This window comes from Ruditapes philippinarum, unplaced genomic scaffold, assembly GCF_026571515.1.
Source record: "Ruditapes philippinarum isolate M1 unplaced genomic scaffold, ASM2657151v2 ctg3691_1_1_1_1, whole genome shotgun sequence".
Taxonomy (NCBI): domain Eukaryota; kingdom Metazoa; phylum Mollusca; class Bivalvia; order Venerida; family Veneridae; genus Ruditapes; species Ruditapes philippinarum.
This window is the reverse complement of record NW_026863494.1, coordinates 38,670-66,000: the sequence shown is the minus strand read 5'-3', so window position 1 is coordinate 66,000 and position 27,331 is coordinate 38,670. Positions and strand designations below refer to the sequence as shown.

Sequence of the window (27,331 nt, the reverse complement as noted above, 5' to 3'; positions counted from 1 at the left end):
AAAGCTGTCACAATTAGGGTATGGATGTACATTTCAATTTGCATAACAGAAAAAGCATGTTCTCGAGAAATTTTTAGGATCTTAAGGTCTATATGACACCATTCTAGTGACTGCTTACTGAAAAGTTATCAAAGATAATGTTTTCCATGTTTAAGTGACTGTTACTTTACTGATGTATTACCATCCCAATTAAGAATTGTATGGTAAAATATGTACATATTAAAAAATTATAGCTTTTGAAGTGCAGTATATATTATGACTTCAAGATATTGAAACAGTTGTCTAACTTAATATCCATTTCAGCAGACTGACAAAAACTGAGTCTGTAAATCAATTATTTTTAGGAAAATTATTGCGATTTTGTAACTGGCTAAATAAAGGATTAGTGGAAAACACACATTTCACATATTTTGAACTAAAATGCTAGCATTTTCTTTTTTATCGCCATAATTGACATTGCTGCTAATAAATGTAGTCAAGGTGAATGCAAGATGTGCTTACAGTTTGGTTACATGACAAATAAGGTCAAAAATAAAAAAAATTCTAGGGATGATTGAAAAGTGGTTGTGATTGAAAACTGGCAGTATGTGGATAGTAATGTGTTTTGTTGAAGTTTCATACAGAAGGCTGCTGGTCTACCAAATAAACTTTTTAACCACTCCCACTTCATGTCGGGTGATTAAAAAAGCACATTTTGGTAAATATCATATAGCGTAAATGTAAGGTTACAAGTAAAACACTCGAATACATCCATAAATTCGACTCACAAGAATACGTCAGCATTTTCTACAGAGATTCAAACGCCCAGTGATTTGGGTGCTAAAAATACACAAAAATCATTGTTTTTAAAACTTTTATTTCACCTGTTCTGAAAAGTTGGTGAACATTATCACAAAACAACAAACACTTTATACATCTTTCTATATACATATGTACAAAATAATATAAAACAATATATATTTATAATATATCTTCATATTCGACAAGAGAAAAAAGAACGCATCAATTATTTACATACAGTTGTATTGGATAGGCCAAAGATAGTCCATGGATTAGTTGAATGTTAGAGGAAATGTATACATTTGTATTTATATAGAAAACCTGTTCATGGTAATAACCCTTACCATGCTTAATATCTTAAATGGACTTGTCATTTTTTAATCTGGACAAAACCATTCATTATTTATAGGGAAAATTCATTTGGATAGCGAACAGTGCATGTCACGTGCACGCAGGCTGATCTAAGTCTGCACTGGCTGCATGGATAGAGTCGATTGCTGCCAGCTGGCTATTGGATTATGTAAATTGGTTTCAATTTGTTCCATAATGACAAAATTATCATTAAATATGACAAAAATGAATTTAACAATGAATTTAATTCAAAGGAAGCTTAGCAAATGCCATTTAAAGAATAAATATACAAGAGAAGTAAAGAATAGCTCATGAAATTTGTAAGACAAGTTAAAGATTCAAAATTAAAACCAGTCTATACATGTAAACTTTGTCGCTGGCCACTTAAATTTTAAGTTTTCCAATGAAAGCCTGTTTAACAAGACAAGTCTTCCAAGAGTTTAAAAGTTTTAGAATCTGAATTTCTTGGTAGCATTATGCAAATGAAACCTGTACAAACCTTGTGGCTTTCATATTAAAGAGTAAATAGGGCTTCAATCCACTTGTACCCCACAACCCACACCCTGCCGCATGGTCACCGCATAAAAGAGAATAAACTTCCTCAGATTATCTGTATAACACTTCATAACCTTACATTATCTGATAATGCTTTCATTTATCAAAGCTACTTTAAAAATAAATTTGGTACAGAGGTAATACCTACAAAATAAAGTTTAGAATACTATAAATATACTATAAAGAATGTCTGGCAAGCACTAGTATCTGTATTGAAGAAAGAACATACAAGAAAAATAAATCATAACATCTGTACATGTTAATAAAGTGTATGCCTCTATAATGAAGCATTTACATTTTCTTCTAAAAGATACATTTATAAATGAGATGACATCAAACAAAAACAAACAATACGAAAAAAAAAATTAAAATGAAATTTGAGATCAAATGAGATTCAACACATATCTTGCATAAAAATTAGCCCTGCTCAATCTATTAATGTTGAAGGTAAACAACATTTTGTTGTTGTTTTTTTTCTGGATAATGTGAAAAATGAAGAAAAAAATCTACACGAAATCCAATGTTACACATAATTTTTACCATTTAGCTTACTAATTACAGCACAGAAGAGTTTGAAACTGAGAACTTTTAACAAAACTGTAATCAAAATGATCTAGAGCCTATTAATCATTATTTATAACAACCAAAATCCAATCCTATGCCCTGAAATGTTAATTGTTATTTTACTCCATATAAGATTATACTGTACATTTGTAACGTTAATTTTCATTGGACAACTTTGACTCTTAAATAATCTATATATAAATATCTGCTCTAAGCATATTTTTAACGGTAATTTTCATATTAATAAATGTGATTCATACACCAATAACATTATTTAAGTAGTGTTTCTCAAAATTACGGTAAATGAAATATCTATTCATGCATGTGTTTGAAAACTGCCAAAAAGTAGATGCTAAATGATAGTTCTAAATATATCAACACTATGTAAATAAACATTTTTAAACATTATTACTAATTGCAATGACTGTATTGTTTCTCATAAGCAATACCTCTCTACAGTGCCAAAGATGAAAATATAACATAAAGGTACTCTTTCTTAGGATGATAATCCAAAAACAAATAAATTAATAATTCTAAAAAATACACTCTTAACCTTTAGACTTTCTTAAATGGACTTGTCAAGTTTTTTTTCTTTTAACTGTCCATTATCAATTTTGGCGATATAAAAGCCAACAGCATAGAGCCTGGTCAAACTGCAAGGATATGAAAGCTAGCCTGGCTCTATACTGGAGTCAAAGGAGTGACATTTTTTAGTCCAGCAAGATTTGATACTATTTATTAGACAGGAAGACAGGAAATTATTCCCCTCACTCCGACAAACCTTCCAGAAATAATCCATTCCCAAAGGGCGCTCATTGGAATCAATACAGTATGCATTAACCCAAAGATACTGAGATGCTAACAAAGGTGAACTGCTTGGCTGATTAAAAATGATGGACAAACAAAGTAAATAGAGTGTTATAGCACCAAACAAAATGGAAGATATATATCTGATGATGTACAATTATATCTTATACATGGAATCTTCCACACAATCAAAACAATCATGAAGAAAGCTGAAACATTAGCTTAGGATATATCAACAAAATGACAATCATGTTGACAATATAGCTTACTTATTACGTACTTAAATGATCACAGGATTAATGTTGTTCATTTATTAATTACATGTAATTTGTATTTTAATTTTTAAATACAGAGAATTTTGCCTAATTCTAGTCAAGCACTGTATGTGTCTGATAGAATGATGAATTTACCTCCCTATAAACCCAACTCAAAAAGTATTTGTCAGAAGTGGCAAATAAACAATTTTCTTAGAGAGGCCAATTTCATTTTGACACAAATTGATTTTTGTTAACATTTTGTAGAAAAAAATCTTTAGCTGCATAAAGTATACTTAAGTTGTATATAACACGACATGCTTATTAATTCAACAAAGAAAAAAATCAAACTTAATATATCAGATATTAAAATGGAAGCTTACTTCTTGAACAAGATGTTGATGAAAATATGTTGAGTACTTTAACTTACAATTTTTTTTTTTTAGTGGAAAAAAATCAAAATGTATCGCTGCCAGCTAATTCTTGTTTTACACAATGGCGTCCTTGATATACAAGTATAAACAGCAGATAATGGCATCACAATGTTTAGAATACACCCCTGCATAAATATATATATAACAACAATGAGCCATGCAAATATGTACAAAAATGAGACAGATGTTTATATGAATAAATAACACCATCAGAATTTATATAAATACCTTCATGCAAACTTATATTCACAATGGAATTTTTTTTCAATAAATCCAATGGATTTGTCCATGGTTCATCTGGACATAACAATTCATTTATTTTTAAGGAAAGTTTCAAAATACGTACTGATTGATATCAAGATCTCTTTTCAAAATATATAAGCTGCATCACGTCAAAACCAACATAATTGGTTTGTGACCAGCATGGATCCAGACCAGCCTGTGCATCTGTGCAGTCTGATCAGGATCCATGCTGTTTGCTGACCAACTCTTTTCCAAGTAGAGAAACTAATAGTAAACAGCATGGATCCTGATCAGACTGTGCCGATGCGCAGGCTGGTCTGGATCCATGCTGGTCGCAAACACACTATGTTGGTTCTGTTGTGACGCGGCTCATATAGTGATTGAATAGCCAACAGTGCAAACCATGATCAAACAGCATGGATTTGACGGCTGATCTTGGTTAGCACTGGTTGCATGGGTAAAATCTGTTGCTGTTAACAAACTACAAGTTAAACATTTAAATTTTCAGTCCCCACATTGGAGGCTTCTTGTTCACAGTTACCAATATAACCTGCCTGAAGGTATTTATTTAGATGGTGTAAATAAAGCTGAGCATATTATAACAACAAGTCAGATCTTTCAATGGTAAGTAAAGCTGCAGTTTACGATTACATTTTACAAGATATATAAAAAAAAACTTCATAATTTATAGACTTTGATTCACACATTAGCATGGTATAAAACTTTGATTCCAATTCATTATACCTGAAAACCATAATTCGAACGTATCTTATATCTACAGTACAGCTTACCAAATTACATCAATAAAAGAAAATTCGAGCAAATAAATCACAACCTGCCAAATGGCCTGAATGTTACGATAAATACACTAGTATCATAATATAATAAACATATTTCAGCTAATTCCTAAACTCAAAATAAAACTTGTTTTGTTTTTTTTGGTAATTACTGACAGTTTAACACATGTTTAAGGAATAATGAAAATGTTCGTAAGAAAGAGATCTTATTATTCATACTATATGTATTTATACTATTAATGCCAAGCCATGACTAATTTCATCATAATCAATATTTTGTAATTCAACTCTTTTAATTTAGCTGTTTAACTTAACATTGCAAAATCTATATTCCCACTAAATATCCCTTATTTCTGAAAAAATGATGTAAATCAATTTAATTCAAATCAAAACATACAGGTCTGTAAATTACAATGTTTCAGAAATAGAAGGATTGACATTGTTAGACAAAGTTGGCAGTTAAAACAATCCTGCATTTGTTCCATGTTTCAAACTATTAAATCATTCCCAGTTTAGTCCAAACTTCATCAAATTTAAACCTTCCCAGTTTTGTCCTGGCTTCATATAGTTAAAACCATCTCAGTTTCAAATGATTAAAACCACCCCACTTTTATCCAATTGACAAATGGTTAAAACCATCCCAGTTTTGTCCCGGTTTCAACCAGTTAAAACCAACCTCTATGTAGTCTATAAATGTAACCTTCTACAAGTTTACTATCTTACAAAACATGAATACCTGGAAATTATTACAATTTAGGTGAAAACAAACTGAAAACATATCAGAAGCAAATTTGTAAAAAAAACTGGACAGTGGTCAAGCTTAAAGCTGAATTCAAACTAGACCTATCACTGAAGGTGATTAATACCCCCACCAGCAACTTTTTGAAAAATAAGTAGTCTGAAGAAAAATTTCAACACAAACTATCAACTGTGTACAAAGAAATATTTCAATTAATTGTAATCCCAACTGGGGTCTCCAAATAAGCTTGCTTTTCACAAAGTTTGATTACAATATCTCATTCCTAACTCTATTTATTGTCCGGAAACCATTTTTCTATTTTTATTTACGGTCACCTTGACCTTGACCCCAGGGGGTCCAAAAACAATACCAACCCAGGTCTTCATATAAGCTTGCTATACACCAAGTTTGATAACAATATCTCATTCCTAACTCTAGTTTTTGTCCGGAAACCATTTTTCTATTTTTAGTAACGGTGACCTTGACCTTGACCCCAGGGGGTCCAAAAACAATAACAACCAGGTCTTCATATAAGCTTGCTATACACCAAGTTTTGATTACAATATCTCATTCCTAACTCAAGTTATTGTCCGGAAACCATTTTTCTATTTTTAGTAACAGTGACCTTGACCTTGACCCCAGGGGGTCCAAATGCAATACCAACCCAGGTCTTCATATAAGCTTGCTATACACCAAGTTTGATTACAATATCTCATTCCTAACTCAAGTTTATTGTCCGGGAAACCATTTTTATATTTTTTTAGTAACCATGACCTTGACCTTGACCCCAGGGGGCCTAAATGCAATACCAACCCAGGTCTTCATATAAGCTTGCTATACGCAAAGTTTGATAACAATATCTCATTCCTAACTCTAGTTATTGTCCGGAAACCATTTTTCTATTTTTAGTAACGGTGACCTTGACCTTGACCCCAGGGGGTCCAAATGCAATACCAACCGGAGTTTTCACATAAGGTTGCTATATACCAAGTTTGATTACAATACCTCATTCCAAACTCTAGTTATCGTCCGGAAACCATGATGTGGACCGACCGACGGACCGACCGACCGACGACCGACCAACCGACCGACCGACCGACAAGCTGACTCCTATATACCCCCCTAAACTTCGTTTGTGGGGGTCGACGGACCGACCCGAACCGACCGACCAACCGACCGACCGACCGACAAGCCTGACTCCTATATACCCCCCCTAAACTTCGTTTGTGGGGGTATAATTAACACAAAAAATGCCCTCCAGTTAACACAGCTGAGAAATACATGTATACATACAAATGTAAAACACTGAAAAATCTGTATGCCCACTCGATTAAGTGATCATATATAATAGTTTTGATATGCTACATAGTATGTTTACAAACAACCTTGAATAAATAAACCAATCAACACTAATATCTCTCAACTAAATATACACATAGCAAGCAGACTTATCATAGAGCAGATCTTTTTAAACTAAGAATATGGCCAGCGGCAAATAATGAATTTGTACACTTACTGTTGCAACAAGAGTTGAGATTATGTGACGGCTCTTCCTGTTTATTCACTTCCTGTTTATTCACTGACGAAGAACATATTTGTTCGAAATCGATTTGAATATTAAAAAAATAACTGAATGTACGCGTGTGGTTGTTCTTTTTGGATTCATACACTTACTGTTCAAACTTACAGTGTTTATTTCTCAAAGTTATGGAAAAAAAATCTACAAACAAAGCAAACTATGTCCCTCCTAACACTGATGTGGAATTGGAAGACTTTTTACATATTTTGCAGCAAATTAAATTCAGAGTGATTCCCTTAAATATATGACCAAAACTAAAAACACTAATTAATGACGTTTTCCAGTTACAACACCATGATCAATTTTTTTAAACAAGTTTAGAAACTTGACTTTGTATCAAAGTATAAGAATATTAGACAGAATGCCTGGCCATTCTCACTGTTTAACCCTTATCACGCCAACTATCTAAAATAGATTGGCCAATCTTTAAATATTTGCAAAATCATTCTCCATTTTTATGGGAAATTTCAAAATATTTGTACTGACTGAATAGCTAGCAGAGCAGACCATTATCAGACCATGGGTAAATTTTAAAGGCATTAGCAGGCTACGAGTTGACAGTTGAAACAATGGCAATCCTTGACTTTTCTATATTCCTGAAGGGGAATTATACAGAGAAAATCAATGCTAGAGTCACTGCTCTTGGTCAATAACCTTCATTAATGTCTCACATGACATAACTGTGTGATGGCTCAAGTTATACCACCAGTAGATTGTACATAGAAAATGCAAAACCTAACTATGAGATTTTTAGTAACTAAAGGTGAATAATTCTGTTAAAATCTTAAGCAAGAGTTATGGATCTTGGTCATGGAATACATTAAAGATGTTTAACACATAAATTTGAAGTTTTAAGCCTGTAATTTCAGCAGTTTTGAGTCTACATTAAAGATGTTTAACACATAAATTTGAAGTTTTAAGCCTGTAATTTCAGCAGTTTTGAGTCTTAAAGATGCACAAAAAACCTTTACCAAATATTACACATGTCAAAGAAAGTAAGACAGCTCTAACTAACATACAACATATTACTGCTTTTTATATATAAAAAAATTCTGCCAGCCTATCTACATTCTACTTTCCTATTCCATTGTTGAATAAAGTATATAGCAAAAACATTTTAACTATTCTATAATCTGTGTCAGTAGACTCTTGCTTTTTCATCTCCTCTGATATTATCCTGCAGCCATGAATTACTCCCTGCAGCCATGAATCACTCCCTGCAGCCATGAATCACTCACTCATCAGCCTAATAGTTTAGTAAATGATCACTTCAGCATATTTTAGCACATTCACACTCGAGCACAACTATTTTTACACTTACACTGCACCAAAAGATCCAAGATATTCCAAAAGTATGAGATTTTTTTGTAATCAATTGGAATGCCTCTGCATTTACCCCATATAACTGTCCGAGATATTGCGTAATTAATGTACTAGCTTATCACACAACTCTTTCTGCAGTGGGCTGGGGGTGAATCAGTTGGATTGAGAAACTTTGTCTTTTTGTGTTTATCTTTCGTGTCTCTATGGATGAAGCTAAGCATCCTGGCACGCGTTTTATTTGTGAGAGCGTAAGACTTGAGATGATTTTTAAGAGGTTGGGGTAATGGCAATTGTTCAATACCATATATTGTGGTACTTGATACAATGGTGCGGCAAGCTAGTTCCTGGAGACTGAGCGCTGAAATATATTACAATCTTTCTATATATGTAAATTCGTAATATAACTAATATTATCACTATCTCATTTTAGCTCAGTTACTTAAAAGAAAGGTTTCCATAATGTCCTATTGAATACAAATTCAACATGCTCCCTTTCATTCTAAAGAAATGTTTTGAACATTTTGTACATTAATGGCAGTGACTGATTTCCTAAGCAATCTTGTCCAAGTTGAAATAAAAATCATGCAATGCGTTATAATTGTGTTAAAAATAGGTTTGAATCATAATTATATTTAGTGCCGATGTTATCATAGGAAGTCTTTAAGATTTTATTAAAAATGTAACGAAAAACAGTCTGAAATTAAAGCGAGTTTCAGCTTTTCTAAAGGTTAAAAATGTTATTTTAGATAAATTGTTTCATATAACTGTCAAATCAAAGAATTAAGGTGGAAAATGAAAATTGCCGTGGATAAAATATATAAACAATAAGGAAACCTCTTGATACCTCTAACCTACCAGTCCACTCTCTATATGTAAATTAGTAAAGCAGATGAATTGTTTCCAGATCTTCTAATTTTAGAAACAAACATCACTAGTGCGCTTTAAATAGCTCTCAGAAGCCATTTTGAAGAAGGCTGAACAGAGATGATTTATTTCTCCAAGAAATAATATAGTTTGAAACAACATAGAATTGTTTTTCCAACAAAAAATTAAAGATGAAGGCCGCTTTAAAAGAATCTCATTAAAGAATAATCACTTGAATAATGGAATAAAAGATCTGCTATACCTTTATGACCGCCCCATGATCTAGTCATGCCATTCCTCTTTATGGCAACTCGTGATAATTCAGCAAATGATTCTGTCACATTGAAATCACACAATGGGCTTACTTCAAAGAAAGCCATTTCATTTTTGACAGCGTATGCTTCCGCCTCGCCTTCACTCACCTGACGTTTGTACGCAAGGTGAAGACGATTTCCTACCAAGATTTTAGGGACCCCTGGGGCATGCTGGGAAAAAAAGATACAAATATATTACAGTACAAATGTATACAGTAGATACTGGATGGGTGTTCATTGAATACTAAATTTATTGAAGGAGTTGAATAAAATCGTATTATGCGAGCTGCTGCCAATAGATTGAATCTACACAAATATAATATTTTATTTATCAAATACATGTATCTAAAATAAGAACAGTTTACAGCTGAAATAGTAAATTTTTATTGCCGCGTTTTTTTGTGTAACGCTACCATCAGCGCACTGTAACTGTTCTATTTGTTTATTCAGCAAATGACGTCACACCAAAGTGAAATTACGCTAGGCATATATCGTTTTTATTAACTGGGTTTATTACACTCATGTGCCATGTTTTATGTGATAAGATATATTATTAATAGTAAATATAAGGATATTATTGAGTAAATCTAACCTAGTCACATTCTCAGTTTTATTTTTTATGGTAAAAATATGATACCTTTGTACCATAATTTTAAGATACTCTTGTATTGATTTACCTTTACTTTCAGCTTACATGAAGACCCAAGGAAGAGAATATTAGTTTCCTGTAATACATTACTAAAATATTAATATAACACTGGCATCAAAAGGAACAAACATTTAATTATTTTGCATGTACCTCATCAATTTCTTTGATCCAACGGTCAATTCCATCAAATGACCACTTGTTTGTGATATCATAGACTAGTAATATACCCTGAAATATATATAAAACATAGGGATTAGTAAATAGCAAACAATCTATTACATTGATACACAAGAACAAGGAAGCATCTAATACATCAAATTCTAGGTTCAATAAGGTTATTTTCCAGTCATTGTGTAATGTTTTATAGGCAAGTAACTATTTTTCATTACAAATCAAATTGTTAAACAGCTAATAACTAAAAATAGCTCACATCTTACAATTTTACCAATGGAAATTAAGACTTGCAATATAGGGAAATCAAAGGCTTTAGATATACCTTTTTATTATAAATTTTCTCCCTAAAATACATGCAAATCTTGAAGCGCAAATACGCTTCAACCGATAGAAATTTCCATATTATGTGAGTGACAAATACAGTACCATATATGGAAGTGTCAGACTATTTTTGACGTTGGTTAAGATCTTAGCTAACGTTGCATTTGGAAATGGGAACCAAAACTATTAAAGACATGGCTGGTTTTACAAGAATTACGTATTCATACATTAGTCATGAATTTATTTCTTGACGACTACATTTCATTTTCTGAATAAAATGAAAAGGTATATAATAAAAGGAAAATTATGTTGTGGTTATGTATTTTTCTACTCGCAACGTTGGAAAACTGATATCTCGCTCGACCTTTGGTCAATGGTCTCTCGAGATATCAATTTTCCGCCACTGCTCGTAGAAAAATACATAGCCTCAGAAAAGTACTACAACATAATATTCCTAATATATTATATAATTATTTATAAATGAAATATTGATGAAATTAAATGCATATTTTCGTTTATTAATATTTTAACCTTCGGTTCAGGTCAACTAAAAAGGTATACAATAAACCGAAAGTGTAAGTTTTTTTTTATAAACACGGGTGTGGTATAAAAATTATCATATTTCTTTTGTGACTACTGCCATTTGTGAAACATTTCTTTTATACCACTTGATGAAATAAATCCCATATTTAAAGAGAAAAAAAAACTTGAATATACTCTATTTCCTTAAGATATCAAGCGGTTAGTGGCATGAATAATCTATGATACCGGATACAATATAAAGGAAATTGATAGCTATAGGTGTAACTAAAATAAAATTAATTTCTGAAAGATTATGAATGCATACTCTGATAAGTCAATACGAAAATTGAAAACTGATCAAATAACAAGTTTGTGATTTATAACACTGACAGGGCATCTCCCAAATATGTGTAAACATATTTCATGAATTAGGCCAAGTATATCCTTCACAATTCTATATGACTCTGCTGAATATAACACATCTACAGCCTGCTGTCAGAAAGCCTTAACATTTTATAAAATAGTTACCTGTGCACCCCTGGAGTATGAACGAAATATTGTACAAAACCTCCCTTGACCAGATGTATCCCTATAAATAAATATCACAAATATAAGGCATTGATATAAACTAATTATACATTTGTACATAACTTGAAAATGGTAAAAAGCTTGAAAACCATATAAATGTTTGAATTACATACAACAGTTTTAAAGCAACCTGCCTCAAGATAAATGAAATAAATAACAATAAGTGTGGTTAAGACAGCTTGCTTGCCTTTTCCAGTGTTTCAAAGAGCTGGAATAATGTACAAATTTCCAAGTTCAAAAAGGGCCATAATTCTGTCAAAATCCATGTTAAGACTCAGAGTTATGGGCCTTGGATAGTGACATTGAATTATCTTCTAGAGTTGAGTTAGAAACATCAAAGGAAAAGTATATACATGTGTATATACATGTTGCTTGTTAAATGTAAATATTCATAATCAAAATGTAAAACTTTGAATAATATTAAAATGCAAATATGGAAGAATTCATTATTTTCTATTTTTATCACCAAAATTCTACCTAGTAACTAACAGAAGAGAAATGTCTGCATTATACTCAGACAAATTATGGTCATTTCTACAGATAAGTCAGAGCCTTAAAGGCTTGGTTTAACCACTTTTTTTGTACACAATATTAGGTAAATAATTTTTTAAAACTCTGGAGGACTGGCAAGCTGCTTTAACTTTTCAAATGGAGAATACATGTATCTAATAAATAAAATTATTTTTTGTTTGGTTTTATAATGCACCAACACAATGGCGCCGAAACGGGAAAGATGAATTTGGCTAACCTACATGTAGGGTGTTCGAAACTTAAAATACCAATAGGGGTCAAAACCACCTCACCAGATACATATAGTTATTCAAACCCATTTATTATACAAAATTTTTTAATGTACTATATTTTTACATAGTTTAAGCACGATATTTTACTGAACTTGGATATCTAAAAGCCTACAGTCAGTACTTATTAAAAAGTTTATTCATAACAATCAACAATCATAATGATGCATGTACATGTACTACTTATTGAAAAGTTTATTCATAACAATCAACAATATTAATGATGCAACTTGTACATGTACTATTAAAAAGTTTTACTATTATAAATTCATAAACACTAATAATAATGATCAAGTGTACATCATTAACATGTATGTCAAGATCGTGATGAATCAATATGAAATTAAAGAACTTACCAAAGCATTAGCTTCACTCTGCGACCATCAAGAAGAATTGTGGTGGTCTTGTATTCAATACCTGAAATACAACTAAAGCTTAAAGCTGCATTTTATAAATTTCATTAAAACAGACATAGATACATTTCGTTACTAAAATGGGTTTTATATTGACCCCTGTTTGCATGAGAGACCCCGCCTTTGGATCATCTGAACATTACCAGAAAATCAACAAAACATTGCTTTAAGTGGCAGTCCAAATTCAATGATATATTTCAGCATCATATAGCACATGATTTCAAATAAAATTTTGTCTTCTTTTATTAGATGATTGACAACTTTTTTTGTGAAAGACGGGCCAAGTTTATGGTGAAGCTATAATGGTAAGTTTGCTTGCACAAGGCTGAGTGTTCCAACATGATCTTAATTTTGATATTTTCATACATATAGAAACTGTTATTCAAGCCTTTATGACCCTGTATAATTAACAATTATATTGAAATATTTTACATATATATGTAAAGCTATGATATTAAAAAATATTATAATTCTGGTATAAATCTTCATGACATTTGTTTAATTTTACTTTTGTTTGCCTACAATATGGTAATTTTGAACACTCATACTTTATATGGTAAATAATTATATCAAATTCAATCTTATTGGAAGTATTTTTGTTAACTTAATAACTAAAATCTTTTAATTATAGATTATTTTGGCAGATATATTATATATTCATTATTTTTTTATATTCCTTTTTGTCAGGTTCTCCCTTTTTCTGTAGGGGAAAATTATGTGATCTTCACTTTTCAGCAGTTGTAAGCAGTTATCTTTCTTCTTAACATTAGTATAATACAACAAATATGATGCTTTTTGTTTGTAAAGTAATCTCAATAAAATATGAAATAAAAATGTGTTAACTTATTACCATAAGCTTAAAATTAGTTGTAGGTGGTCATTAATCAAATTTGATTGATTGCGTCAATCATGATTATCACCTGATTAATCAGTAGCCTTAACATACACATGGTAATTGATTGGTGATAAAAGCAGTCCTTTAATGTCCTTTCCCAATTATTAATAATTCCATATATTAGTTATGCTGTTCCAACAATAAACTTTAAAAGTGTGATGAAACAAACCAATTATATTAATAAAATGAAAAGTGGGCCAAGTTGACCTGTGCCGAGTTGGAACAGGGCCGAGCTGACTCTGGGTCCCCGAGTATGTTTTAGGGCCGAGTTGACCCATTGTGCGAGTTCTTTAGATGTTTAGAATTTGGCATAACTGCAGGGCTGAAAATTAGCGGTCGCCCAGTCGCCCACGGCGACTTAATTTGCAATTGGGCCACCAAAAATTTCAAAATAGTCGTCCAGTCGGCGACTAAAAAAATCGGCCGTAGATTAAATTAATATCTGCCATTAAATCAACTCGTGTGAAAAATCAAAGGAGCAAATGAGCAAATTGGCTCCAAAATTATTGAATTGGCTCAAGAAAATCACGATTAGCTCAAACTTCCACTTTTGTAATCTCCAGGCTTAATTTAGAATTTGCTATTTTAAGAATGGAAAAGTACACATTTGGTTTTCCATTTTCAATTTCCGCTTTACCGCTTCTTATCTCAAAACACAGTCTACTTCTTGTGGGTCATTGACTGGTTTATATTTTTACCTCCCCTTCTGTATTAAATATTGATATGAAAAGTAACACAGTCTAATACACTGACCCTCACTGTTTGTTTACATCAGCTGATAAATGACACTAATTGTCGTGAACATACCTGGCAGTTTGTTGAATATGCATTGGAAATTGGGTCTTAATATTTAACATGAAACAATAAGTAGCGGCATCCCAAGATTACTCAAGATTATCGCTAATCAAATCTGAAGTTTGGGTATGAAATAGCGACAAATTATGTTCTGCAGTTGACAACTTGACCTGTTGACGGTAAGTTTGCATTCAGTAAATTTTATCGTTGTTGATAAACAGATCAAAAGAAAATATTGGTTAAGAGTAATGGTTGTTTTTTTATGTTTTTTTTTTTCCTTTTTTTTTTCTTCGGGGGAGGGGGTTAATTGCCATTTTATTCTAACCTAATTATGCCTTTACAAGAAATTTATTTGACATTTGGATTTAAAGAAAATTCCTTGGAAAGAAAGATTGACCTTGATTTGACTTAAAATCAAATTTAAGTTTTGTAACCCCTAAAGCTCTTGCAGAAGTATTCACTTATAAATGGCTTATGACTGTGAAATATTAAAGAAAGATTCAGTTAAGTAACATACAAACAGAAAATGCCTTCAGATAACTTATACTGATTCATGTACTCTTAAAATGACAGTAGTACATGTGATTTTATTCCTTAATTATCTTTAGTTTAGAATTTTCAATATTATTTTCTTCACTCTTCTTACTTTCAAACTTGTTTCTTCTGTATTATTTCAGATACAAATAGTCTTCAAGCCAAATCTTTGTCATTAACCAAGCAAGCTGAAGCAGCACATTGGAATGTGTTTCTGCTGTTACTGTCATGCCACTGACTTAACCAGGCAAATGTCATAGCTACTGAGCTGGAAGCTTTTATAATTATTGACTGTAAATTTTATAAGTTTGATGTGTTAATGTGATAAAAAAATGTAGGTACCACAATAAAAGTGGACAATATAGTTTATGTTTTCTAAATACCTCATGCCGTACCATTCTTCCTTATTTGAAAATAAAATACAGGCACGCAATTTTCGTTGCAAAAAAATTGGCTAAATAAAATTTTTGCCAGTGCTAGTCCCTTTCTGTTCATAATTTGTTGGTCCACTAATATATTTACTGGGCCACCAAAATTTTACAGTCAGTGGCCCAGGTGGCCACCAAGCTTAAATGGTTAGTTTTTATCCCTGTAACTGTATATAATCATGAAAAATTCCAATACTTTTTAAATGGTGAACAGTGCGCAAATTAGTTAAAAAAATAAATACCACAGCTTGATGCAGCAGCACTGTATGGTGATTCTGAAGAGCCATTATCCATTCCACCCAATAACTCTTCCTTGCCAACATCGCTATCCCCCACAAGAAGGAACTTCAGTAAACAGTCATATGGTTTATGTGAGCCAGGACCAGGGGATCTGGGCTCTGTATTTAAAGACATGTGTACCCAGAATGAAAACTGTTCACTACTACTGATGAACTGTGTGTGTTATGGATCAAAATTCATGATCACAAATTATCATTTATCACAAGCTTTTTCAACCTAATTACGTCATTTTTGCTATTTACTATTTAGATCATACTTATAAATATCAAAATAAGAAAATCGCAATCAATGATATATTTAAGATGTGCTTTAAATGCATTAAATAAAGCGAAAATTTTGTTCAGTTCTCGCTGTCAAAACATCCTGATATCACTGTCATGCGCATGCGTGTATGATCAAACTTCCGGAATTTCCAATGTTCGACGGAAAAGACCGAAATGTTACGAATGTTCATTTGGATTTGTTTTAACTTTAACCATTCCACTGATAAGCCCGAGACATGGATAATGGACAGGCGAATTTGCCGGACTTTTTAAAGGGAACAGACGCACTTTCAATAATATTTTAAACTTAAATGTGCTAAACTACCAACTTAGACAATGTCAATTGAAGGACAATCAGAAATAGATGTATGTATGTTTCACTGTTAATAATTTGTTAAAAGAAACTTTATTTTACTTCCCCCCCCCCCCTTTTTTTGAGGGCCAAATATTGAAATATGCCCTATTTAGACCCAAAACCCTTGTTTTCGTTTTGTTATAAAAGTGATTATTCACTCTTTCGGTGCCATCCCCTATCAACGGGGTGCCAGAGGGGGATGTGCCCCCTTCTGCATAGGGGTTATAAGGGGCCAGCTTCCACCCTCATCGCCAAGAAGATTTTGGACTTGTGAGAGGTTAACATTGACCTTAGGTCAATCAGAAGGTACATGTATTAAGCCTTTGACTCTAACACAGATACATATATATGATACAACAGATAGGAAGCTTTGAATAGAGACGATAGTCAGATTCAGACAGACAATCCTTTGTGCGCTTTGGTGATGATCGGGTTTTTCTGCTAGTCTCCGATTTTTGTGCTCTCTTCAACTTCGGCGATATCTATGAATTCTTGTTGGTGGTTTTTGGCTACTTTTACCCAGGATACATCAAATTTCTGAAAATGCTGCAACATATGATATCTTGCATGAACACAATTCCGCTGATACTGAATTTAACTGTGTGACATCAGTTTCTTCTCTATATTTAGCTCCTAGGCATGACTCAATCCATTGAGAAGTTGCAGTACTTTGAAATCAGTTTGGATGAAAAAAATCAATGCAACATAATAATTTTTGGCAATTTTGAGATGTCCCCTCGTTGCCATAGTAACAGGAAATTTAAGATTGAGTATGCTGTTACAAAGGCTATGGTCCAGTCAACATTTGTGCCAAGTTTGATGAATATTGAAACATCCTTTATAGTTTCATAGCAATTTGAACTTGTAACAGGAAGCTTTTCAATGAAAATAGCTATTTTCACAAAATGCTCAGGCAGTAATGACTTAATTTTTATAAATTATTATTCGACCAACTTACGATTCGTCCCAGGCTGACTGTCACTGACACTTGGTTGTCAGACCCAATTCTACTCATCTCGCTCATCTGTCAGGGGAAAAAAAGATGCGTAAATTCCATTTTCAACAGGTACAGGATATGTTTTCCCCCCAGAGAGAGAGAGAGAGAGAGAGAGAGAGAGAGACCGACAGAGAGTGAGACAGAGACTCACTACAAGTCATACATTAGTCAGTTGATAAATACATAATTTCAACTGTCCTTGGGTTGGTTTGAAATGAATGGTTAACAATTTGCGCACTTTAGGAACGTTTTCAATAATTATATACAAAAACAAAAATTATGTAGATTATAAAGAACCAAAATTTGGACCTTTAGAAAATAATTTTGAGAGCTATCTGTTTTACTGTTTGAACTTTCAAACAAGTGATGCTTTTATAAATATCAAAAGGAAGAACAGATTTGTAATACAGGCTGGCATTTGATTGAAAATTTTGTATTGATTTATCAAGAGACAAATATCAATGATATATCGACTTTGACAGTAGATACAATGAAAAACATTTAAAAAAGTGTTATAAATTGGGATCATGGTGTTATGCATGCTTGTATTAGACATTACAAACACTACAAACTAACAGAAAGTTTGATTTTCTGTTATTTTGTCACTTACATTTGAAACAGAGTTTAAAGTTCAAGTTGGCCAAGAAAAACGGAAAAAAATGACTTCTCTTATTAGGCAAAATAGAGAGGTATATTCACTAACAGAAGTAAATAAATTTTAGCTTGTATCAATAAATAAATCATTATGATAAAGTGCATTTGTGCAGGAAATATGGCACTGTCAACTTTTTCATAATTTTTCATTTCAGATCTTAGAAAATAGACTTCATGATTTAGAAAAACAGTATGTTCAGAAGATTAGAAAACTTAAGGTATTTATGGTATTTTTATTCTTTATTTAACAATTTTCATATAGTTTTGAAGTCATTGTTTTAAATAAGTACTTCTACTCTAATTTTACATATATATTTTCAATGTGAAAAATCAGTATTACATACATATAAAATTATATGAAGTTTATTTTAACATTAGAAGAAGTAAGAAGTAAGTGACTTCCATAACAGATAATCTTTATATGCATTATAGTGAGATGATACTGTGATGCTAGAGCAATCTTTTACAGTCATTTATTTTGGGAGTTATATGTACTTATTCTCTGTGTCATCCAAAAACAGCCTAAGATAATACTTAAATATTTTCTGAAAGCTTGACTGAGTTTTTAGTGAAAGAATGCAATTACAATTTGCAAGCTTTGCACCCCAAGTGTCTGTGGATTTATATTCATTTTCTGCAGGTTTTACTGAAATAATTATACTGAAAGTAGTTTACAACAATGTATTGTGCTGTATTGTATGGGCGTTTTGTTGTACTTTGAACCATACCATGTGGAAACTGTTACGATATACCGTCCTACGTTATACTGTTACACCCTTATTGTTCTATACTTTCAGAAGCAAAATCGGGCAGCGGCAGCCCGTGCCTATGTTCAGCAAAGACTTAAAGAAGAGGCTGAACAGACTGATACACATGTGAAAGTACAGGTTTCTAGCTGTCAGAAACAAACATCTAAGTCATCTAGAGCACTGGAACATAATCACTCAAAATCTAGGCGAAAGTCTACTAGCAGTTTGAAATGTGATGATGCAGAGGCTTGGCATCATAAAGCCAGTCTGCTTGAGCCTGAAGCTTCAAAGTCAAGGCAAGAATCATTCAGTGTTTCAGAAAATGAAAATGTGCCATTACAGCACAAGACTTGCAATATTCCAGAGAAAGTAGTCAGGCAAAGTGAATTCGGGAGACTGGAGCAATTACCAGAAGTAGAGAATAATGAAATGACTAAGCAAAGACATCTACAAAAAGATCCGAAATATGAAAGAATGGGAGAAGGTATACTTTTTTATATAAATCAAATTACTTTTAGTTCCTTTTAGTGTTGTCCCGATTGTCTCTGAAAATCGATAACTAATCGGACCACCCCAAAATCGGCGACAATCGATAGTCCTTTTTAAAAATCGATTAAGTTGTATAATACAAAAATTGCCTGTCACAAAGTTGTATTAGGTGTTTGTGTTGTTTGTTTTGGATTCAAAGAGTAAATCTTACTTAATCTTGGAGACAAGAGTTTATATATACTTATTCTCAAAATGTGGTCACTTCTGTATAAAAAAATACATACAAGGATTGGTACCTTAAAAAAATGGCCATAAAAAATGCAAAACTCGATTGCAAAACTCGATTATACTATCGGCAGACAATCGATTGTGTTGGTCCGATTATCGATAGTGATTTTTTAGTCCGATACCCAACACTAGTTCCTTTTAGTTTTTAGCAATAAATAACAATTCTTAAAAAATTGGAATGGATATATGAAACAACTTGTTTAGTTCTTACTAATCTACATGTACAATCATGTAGTCTTTGACACAAGCATTGAAATATTTTCAAGGATAGTCTTAAAAACTTGTCAAATTGAAATCTTTGTTGAAATATATTTTTCACACAAAATTTGACAAACTTGTTCAGCAACATGAATGGTAAGATTTAAACCCTCACTGCACAATTTTTAAAAAAAAAATGGATTTGTCCAACTTTCTATACAGACTTAACCATTTATCCTTCTAAAGGAAAATATCAAGATAATTACTGACTGAATTGCAAATAGTGCAGACCATGATCAGACATCATGGATAGAATATGCTGCTTACAGCAGACTAAAGGTAAAAAGACCATTGGTTACAATCTGCATCCAATTTCTTACCAATAATGTTCTGTATTTCAGAAGAGAGTGAGATTAACAACATTGTGAACGTAAAAAGTAATGATCTAACAATTCAAACAAAGTATGTGCCAAGTATCAAAACTGGAGATATTTCATCTGTAGGGGTTCAAAAAAATAACTCCAAAATACCATTAAAAGCAGAAATAAATAGTGGAAATAATAAAAATGACAATGATAAACAAGTATATGTAGCAGATGGAAGCAGTGAAGATATGTTCCTAACCTCTCCAACTACAACAGTAGATAGTTATACATCTGAAGGAATAGATGCTGACCATGATCAGGTGATCATAGTACCTAGTCATGAAGAATTGGTTAGAAATAAAGAAAATCTCAGACATAAAAATCAAGTGTCAAAATTAAAACTGTCAAAGTACAAAAAGAAGAATTTTGTTAATCGTATTATGAAAGAAGATACAATTGTTGAAGAAAAGAAATTTATGAGACCTATCAAAGAAACAGAGAGACAAGCTTCTGATGTTGTTAGAAATGAATTACAGAATACTTGTAATTCTGATTTAACAGATACTGAAAAAGAGTTAGAAATAGATGAAGTATCTTCACATCAAGTAAACCACAGTGGTGACAGTTCTACACAAGGTACAGTTTTTAGTGAAGGACAAGTGATTGTGTTTGAAAGGCAGCTTAGAGTTACAAACCAAGACAATGAATTGTCTAAAATGTCCAAGAAATGTTTAGATGTTGAAATAAGTAAACCTGTTCGTAACAAGTGTTCAGAGATTTTTGTTACGCAAGGTTCATTAGATTCTTCAGTATCAACAGTATGTGATTATGAATTAGGAATAGTGAATGAAGGAAATACTAAAATTCGGAGACGGTCAGGATCGAGGAAAAGGCGATCTTCTGGTCTTGAAACACAACGAAGATCATCAAGGTTATCTGGGCAATCTAGTCAAGATTCATTGTCCCAGTCAATTGAAACTGAAGGTATTTCACCAATATTTCTAGCAGCTGGAGAATCTGCAGCTAAAAAGAGAGTGATAATATCTTCAGTGTTTCAGTGTCTTATAGACGAGGGAAGACGGAAAAGTGACATTGAAGAATTTAAAATTCCCAATGATGTTCTTGTATCAGAACTTAAAACAAGAACAGTTCCTGATCATGACCTGACTGTAAGTAAAGAGCAATGTTCAAAATTAGGGATCAATGAAGAAAAAATGGTGAATGTCGATCAAAAAGATTCTAAACTAGAATTGTCAAATGAAAAAGAAAACATTCAGCCATTAGTCTCAAATTTACCAACAACTGACACTTGTGATGTTAACATCTCAGAAAAAGATGATGTAATGTCTCCAACTTTATTTGAATCACAGCCCAATGTTAGTAACATCTTTACATTTAGTAAAGAACCAACTATTGATGTCAGTGATACCAAAGCAGTGGATATGGAAAAAGATTTAATAAATAATGAACAAGTGATCAAGGCAATGGAAAAGGTAAATAAGGGAAATGAACAGGTAATGAAGGATGATGAGCAATTTAACAATAACAATGAATTAAAGAAAAAGGAAAATGAGCTAGGCGATAAGGAAAAGGTACCATGTAATATTAATAAGGAAAAAGAACTACATAGTGAGGAAAATGAACTTTGTAGTAAGGAAAATGAACTATGTAATAAGGAAACTGAAATGAAGGACAAGGATGATGAATTAAGCCTGGCAGAAGACAAGGTTCAACATTTGTCACTTGATCAACAACATGATGATCATGTTAGTTATATGGACAAGATTGATGAAAGTAAGAATGAAAGGTCATCTAATTTACAACTTCAACAGATTGGTGATTTTCAGGTAATTAAGTAAAATTTTATATTTAAGAAGCATTTTCAAAGACAGTCTATGTTGATTCAAGCATTTGAATTTTGATATTTATTGTACAGTAAGTTGAGAGATGTAACTTTGAAAAGAATCTATAGATATAATTCAAGCTTTCTTCAATGTTTTTGGTGCACAGATTTTAATCTCTACTTACTAAATAAGGAAGTTAACAATACATGTCACTGCTAGGAATAGTAAAATATATTTTCATTGTTGTAAACACTTTAAACAATTTCTCAGATTCCCATTATATAGCATATAAGTGCATAACGTAACACTTTGAAAGTGTACTCTTTATACTTTATAATGTGATGATTCTAACAATGTGCATATGATATTGTAATATACAGTATTGTAACATGTCTTTTCAAGTTTTCATGCATTATTCTTATTATTTATAGGTCCAAAAAGGTGAAAATGTTCATTCTGTAATGTGTGTAGAGATAACTTGTGATGATCAGGTCCAGCCATATGTTGTGTGTTTATGTTCTTCATGTCTCAAACTTTACACAATATGCAACAATCAATGGACATGTGTAGCCAATACAAAACTGGGATTTGTGGTAAGAAAATAAAACATTTCAATTTACCTGCTTGAATTTTGAAGGTCTACTATAAAACATGAATTCTGTCACCCTTCACATTGATAATTATATTTAGATCATCTGTTTCGAAGAAAAAATCAAGCTATTATGATCTCTGCAGTGTCATTGTTGTCGTTTTGCAAAAACTTTAATGCAGCCTATTATTCAAACAAAAAGGTATCATATACTTGCTTATCCAGACAAGATGCAGTTGTAAGATAAGGCTTATAAATCTGAAAGCAATATTTTTAAAGTTATGCCCTTTTTATCCTAGAATTTTTGAAAGACTGGCATTAATACTGCATGTGGTGCTCTTATGTATATTCAGCATGGATTCTTTGACTGTTACATCTGTTAATGAAAAAAAAAATATTGAAGAAAGAATAATAATTACAATTTTGCCATGATATCTAAGCATTTATTTATTAAATGGTATAAGGTGTAACCGTGTTAGATTATATTATTCCTATTTTCAGACAAAGAAGAAGTCTGGTAATTTGATGTATTTACTACCAGATTCAGACAGTGTATCACTGGTATTGCTGGGTATAAAATCAGATTGTACATGTATATATCATTATACATTCATCAAAGAGAAATGGCAGCAGACGACATTAGATCAAGTGTATTCTAAAAGGTAAAATATTATTGTTATACACTGTAATAGAGTCTAATGATAATTTGAGCTGCGTCACGACAAAACCAACATAATGGGTTTGCGACCAGGGCCTGTGCATCCGGGCAGTCTGATCAGGATCCATGCTGCTCGCTTACAGACCCTATAACAAGTAAAGAAACTGATAGCGAACAGCATGGATCTTGATCAGACTGTGCGGATGCACATGCTGGTCTGGATCCATGCTGGTCACAAACCCATTATGTTGGTTTTGTCATGATGCAGCTCATTTGTCTCTCACTGCTGATTCAGAAATCATGTGGGCTTAGTAGTTGGTCATTTGTGAAGAAAATGGTCATTTCTGGTTAGTTATCCAGGAAAGCTGGTGTGGTGGATTGTCTGAATAGATATGACCAAAAGACGTGTTAAAATTGTCATAAAAAAACAGAAAAACAAACAAACACTGCAATGGAATACATGAACATGTATATATTTGTTTTAGTTACAGTACTTCATATGCATGTACTTATGGGCATGTTTTAAGAGCTTTCACAAATTTGTTTATAGCATCTGTTATTTTCACTACAAAAAAAGATTATTTTTTTCACATCAACCATCAGCTTATCAAGAAAATCTGTTCTGTGCATGATTGAATCCAAGTTCTGCTGACATACAGTTTTGTGGATTTGCCTTTTTTCATTTCTTAAATTGTGGCAATACAATGTATTTGAGTCATGATTCTCATGACTTTTCATTGTTAATATCAAACAGCTGTTGCTTCCGATTTCTTTCAAAAATATTGACATTACCTGGCTTTATTTATTGTTTAAGAAAATTCAGTATGATTTGTGTTTGCATATAAAAGGGTACATGAATATCTTTTCTGTTTTCCCAGTATTCAAGTTTGTCCACTGTCTAGCCGTCTCATTGTGGTCAGTTACTATACAGATGAGAGATCATATCTGTGCAAATACACTCAGGACATCAATAGTGACCAGTGGTCAAATGTCCAGTTAGATAGTACTGAGAAACAAATAACACACCTGATACCTGTGAGAGGTATCCCTGAAGCTGTTCTCACTTTGACAAAATCTATGGAAATACAAATATGGTATGTATTATAACTTTTAAGTTATTTAACAGTGTTCTGTGTATATTATACTTGGAGGAGCACTCAATTTGAAAACCATACTGTGTGAGCCACTAGGCCTGTCAACCGTGAATTTTTACAAGTTTAAATATATATCTGTATTGTAATGACTGTTAAATGAACTTAAATCACCTTTTTATTATATACTCAATTTATCATACTGTTGTTGACATATTAAGTTCTTTCTCACAAATATAATTTGATCTATTTATTATGTTTTTCAAGTAATTCTCTGAGAAAAAAAAAAGAACAGAAACATGTAACATACTGTCTAGTAATTGTATAAACTTGGATGTTTCAGGAATCATGAGCATGGTTATCTGCTAACATCTGTGGATATATCTGATGTTTGTCCAGCAGATCCTATCTGCTCAATCAGTTTTGCTGAACAGGTGAGTGATGCTATATATTAAATATTTCATTTATAGATTATAGTCATATTGTAAGACTGACAGAAATTGCAAATCATGTATGCTTATTTGACATTTAAAGTCATTTCTAAAACTGTTTACAATTTGTTAAATGCTGAATCCCTTAAATACATACCTGGTCATTCCCTAGCATTAAAGATGGAATAGTTCCATAAACCTAACAGAGCAACAGAAGAAAAAAAATTACATGTGTTTAAAAAAGATTGGGTTTTAGCTTGGCTAGTAGAGTCATTGTACTCATGTCAGCATCACACTCTGGTAAAGATTTTGTGTGCAAGTTGTTATCTCCAAAACTGCTGAAGGGAATGGGTTGAAACTTTACATACTTTGTCAGAGTATTATAGAAGGTCAATTTTCAAGGCCCATAACTTTAACAAAGAATTTGACTGAATTTTGGCCCTTTTTGAACTTTAACCATTATCCAGACTCTTGTTTTACTATCAAGCACAATGAAAAATGTCTACCAAACTGTTATACTGAAAGCTCTTGATTTTTGCTACATATGCATTCTACAGATAGTAGTGATCAGGCACTTTCATTCTTATGTTTTTTATATAATGGTTAAGAGTGATGGTAAATGTAATGTATGTATTTCATAAAATTGACAGGGTTTTCTGTTTGTGCCTCTCTTGAGTAAGAAGAAAGGTGGCGAGGCCGGGACAATAGTTGTGATAAATCCAAGTATGAATACTTCAGAGACCTTATCATCAATTACTGTGAATGATAGTTGGACTGGGTAAAGTTTCCTTATATATTTAATAAATACACAGTACAAATGAACAAGTTGCTTCAACAAATAAACATTGATAAATTAAAGCATATTATCTCTGTATGTATGATGCACAATAATTTTCTGTCTAGTGCTGTGGCATTATTTCGTCTTTATCAATGAAGTTGCAAATTCATACGCTACTTTTAAGAAAAAATTCTAAATGAAAACATTTGGTATTAGTGATTTCTTTACAGTATGATTTCTATGCAATTTACAAGAAAAAGGATCATACACTAGCTCTCGATAAGCCGGAAATATCTGACTCTCAGGGTAACTGTTTTGCAGCGACTCAACAAAGCCTCACTTTGGGTTTAAACACTTACCAATGAGTCTGATATTCTGGTCTGTACTAGCAACCAGTGTGAAACCTTAAACAAAAGTAATATCCATTAATTTTAGCATATCCAATTTTTTTTACCAGTTTTGTATCAGTTTTCTATATGTTCACTTTACCAATTACTGTTAATAATTGTGTACATAATTATCATTATATTTATTTTGTCTTTCAGATGTAGTGGTACCTGTATTATGTCAGCTGGTTTACTGCTGTGCAGACAAAATAATGGCTGTATCCGAATATGGAATGTTTACACTGGTGGTCTCCTAGCAACAGTTGATGATGTCACAGTCACATGCCTTTCAGCAACCAATCAGCTTTTAGTAGCAGCTCATAAAACTTGTGTTCATATATATAAACTGGATTTACCAAGTCTTTCATAATACTATTTGAATGATTTAATCTTGGTTGTTTTGGGGTTTTTGTTGTTGTTGGGGGGGGGGGGTGTTACTTTATCGGTGCTGTATAATTACTATAAGTTTTACTGCATGTTTGAAGCATATTTGTGATACCTTGTTTAAATATCAAAATGAAAAATAAATGTTCCTCAATTTGCATGTTGTTTCAGTTGAGACCGATTATCTCAATTCATTTTTGCCAGTTCTTTGTTTGACCAAAGATAAGTCGAAATTGTAACCAAATTTACCAAACAAGTGTAATGTATGTGTCTTCAATGCCAAGTCTATATGAGGTCTTCCTATTACATGTACATATATTGTAGATGTAAATGTATATTGATTATAAATCTTCAGGTTAATTTGAAACCAGACTATTCACTAAATGTGTTTGATAAGTTGACTGGTGCTCTATATTTCAAGGCAAACTGGAATATAACTATATCTGGCTTAGACCAAAAAAAAAAAAAACATTGCACCATGTTAACCTCTAAACATTGTGGTCCATTTAAGTTGGATACTAATTTCTTTACTTTTTTGTTGGTTTTTAAAGATCCTGTAACACAATTTTTTCATGGTTTTATTTCATAAATATGATGCTCAAATTAAGATTTGTCAATATTGTAAGTTCCAATAAGCATTATTTATAAAGATATTACCCAATTTAACATTTCATGTAAATAAAGGGAGGTAATTAGAAATTCATTTTCAATAAATTCTAAGTCAAATTTTCCAATAAGAATTAAATGCCTGTAATTTATTGATTAAATATAATGTGCAAAAATATTTGC

The 27,331-nt window shown here is 32.1% G+C and overlaps 2 protein-coding genes and 1 long non-coding RNA gene across 3 annotated transcripts; 2 read left to right on the top strand and 1 right to left on the bottom strand.

The window, feature by feature from the left end:
• Nucleotides 1-8,172: 8,172 nt before the first annotated feature.
• Nucleotides 8,173-16,394, bottom strand: LOC132722226 (ras-related protein Rab-40B-like). The gene is made up of 6 exons (XM_060706677.1): nucleotides 15,966-16,394; nucleotides 13,015-13,075; nucleotides 11,799-11,859; nucleotides 10,404-10,481; nucleotides 9,553-9,775; nucleotides 8,173-8,784 (listed from the first exon to the last, which is right to left on the bottom strand). The coding sequence occupies exons 1-6, from the start codon at nucleotides 16,135-16,137 to the stop codon at nucleotides 8,537-8,539; spliced, it is 843 nt and encodes a 280-aa protein (XP_060562660.1). The 5' UTR covers nucleotides 16,138-16,394; the 3' UTR covers nucleotides 8,173-8,536.
• On the top strand, nucleotides 14,283-15,659 carry LOC132722228 (uncharacterized). The gene is made up of 2 exons (XR_009624591.1): nucleotides 14,283-14,940; nucleotides 15,439-15,659. It is a non-coding gene; the product is annotated as an uncharacterized LOC132722228 (long non-coding RNA).
• A 97-nt stretch (nucleotides 16,395-16,491) lies between the features above and the next one.
• On the top strand, nucleotides 16,492-26,569 carry LOC132722225 (uncharacterized). The gene is made up of 10 exons (XM_060706676.1): nucleotides 16,492-16,652; nucleotides 18,448-18,510; nucleotides 19,090-19,525; nucleotides 20,418-22,228; nucleotides 22,657-22,818; nucleotides 23,316-23,476; nucleotides 24,351-24,566; nucleotides 24,907-24,997; nucleotides 25,645-25,772; nucleotides 26,318-26,569. Exons 1-10 carry the CDS (start codon nucleotides 16,623-16,625, stop codon nucleotides 26,526-26,528), a joined length of 3,309 nt encoding a protein of 1,102 aa, XP_060562659.1. The 5' UTR covers nucleotides 16,492-16,622; the 3' UTR covers nucleotides 26,529-26,569.
• Nucleotides 26,570-27,331: the final 762 nt, after the last annotated feature.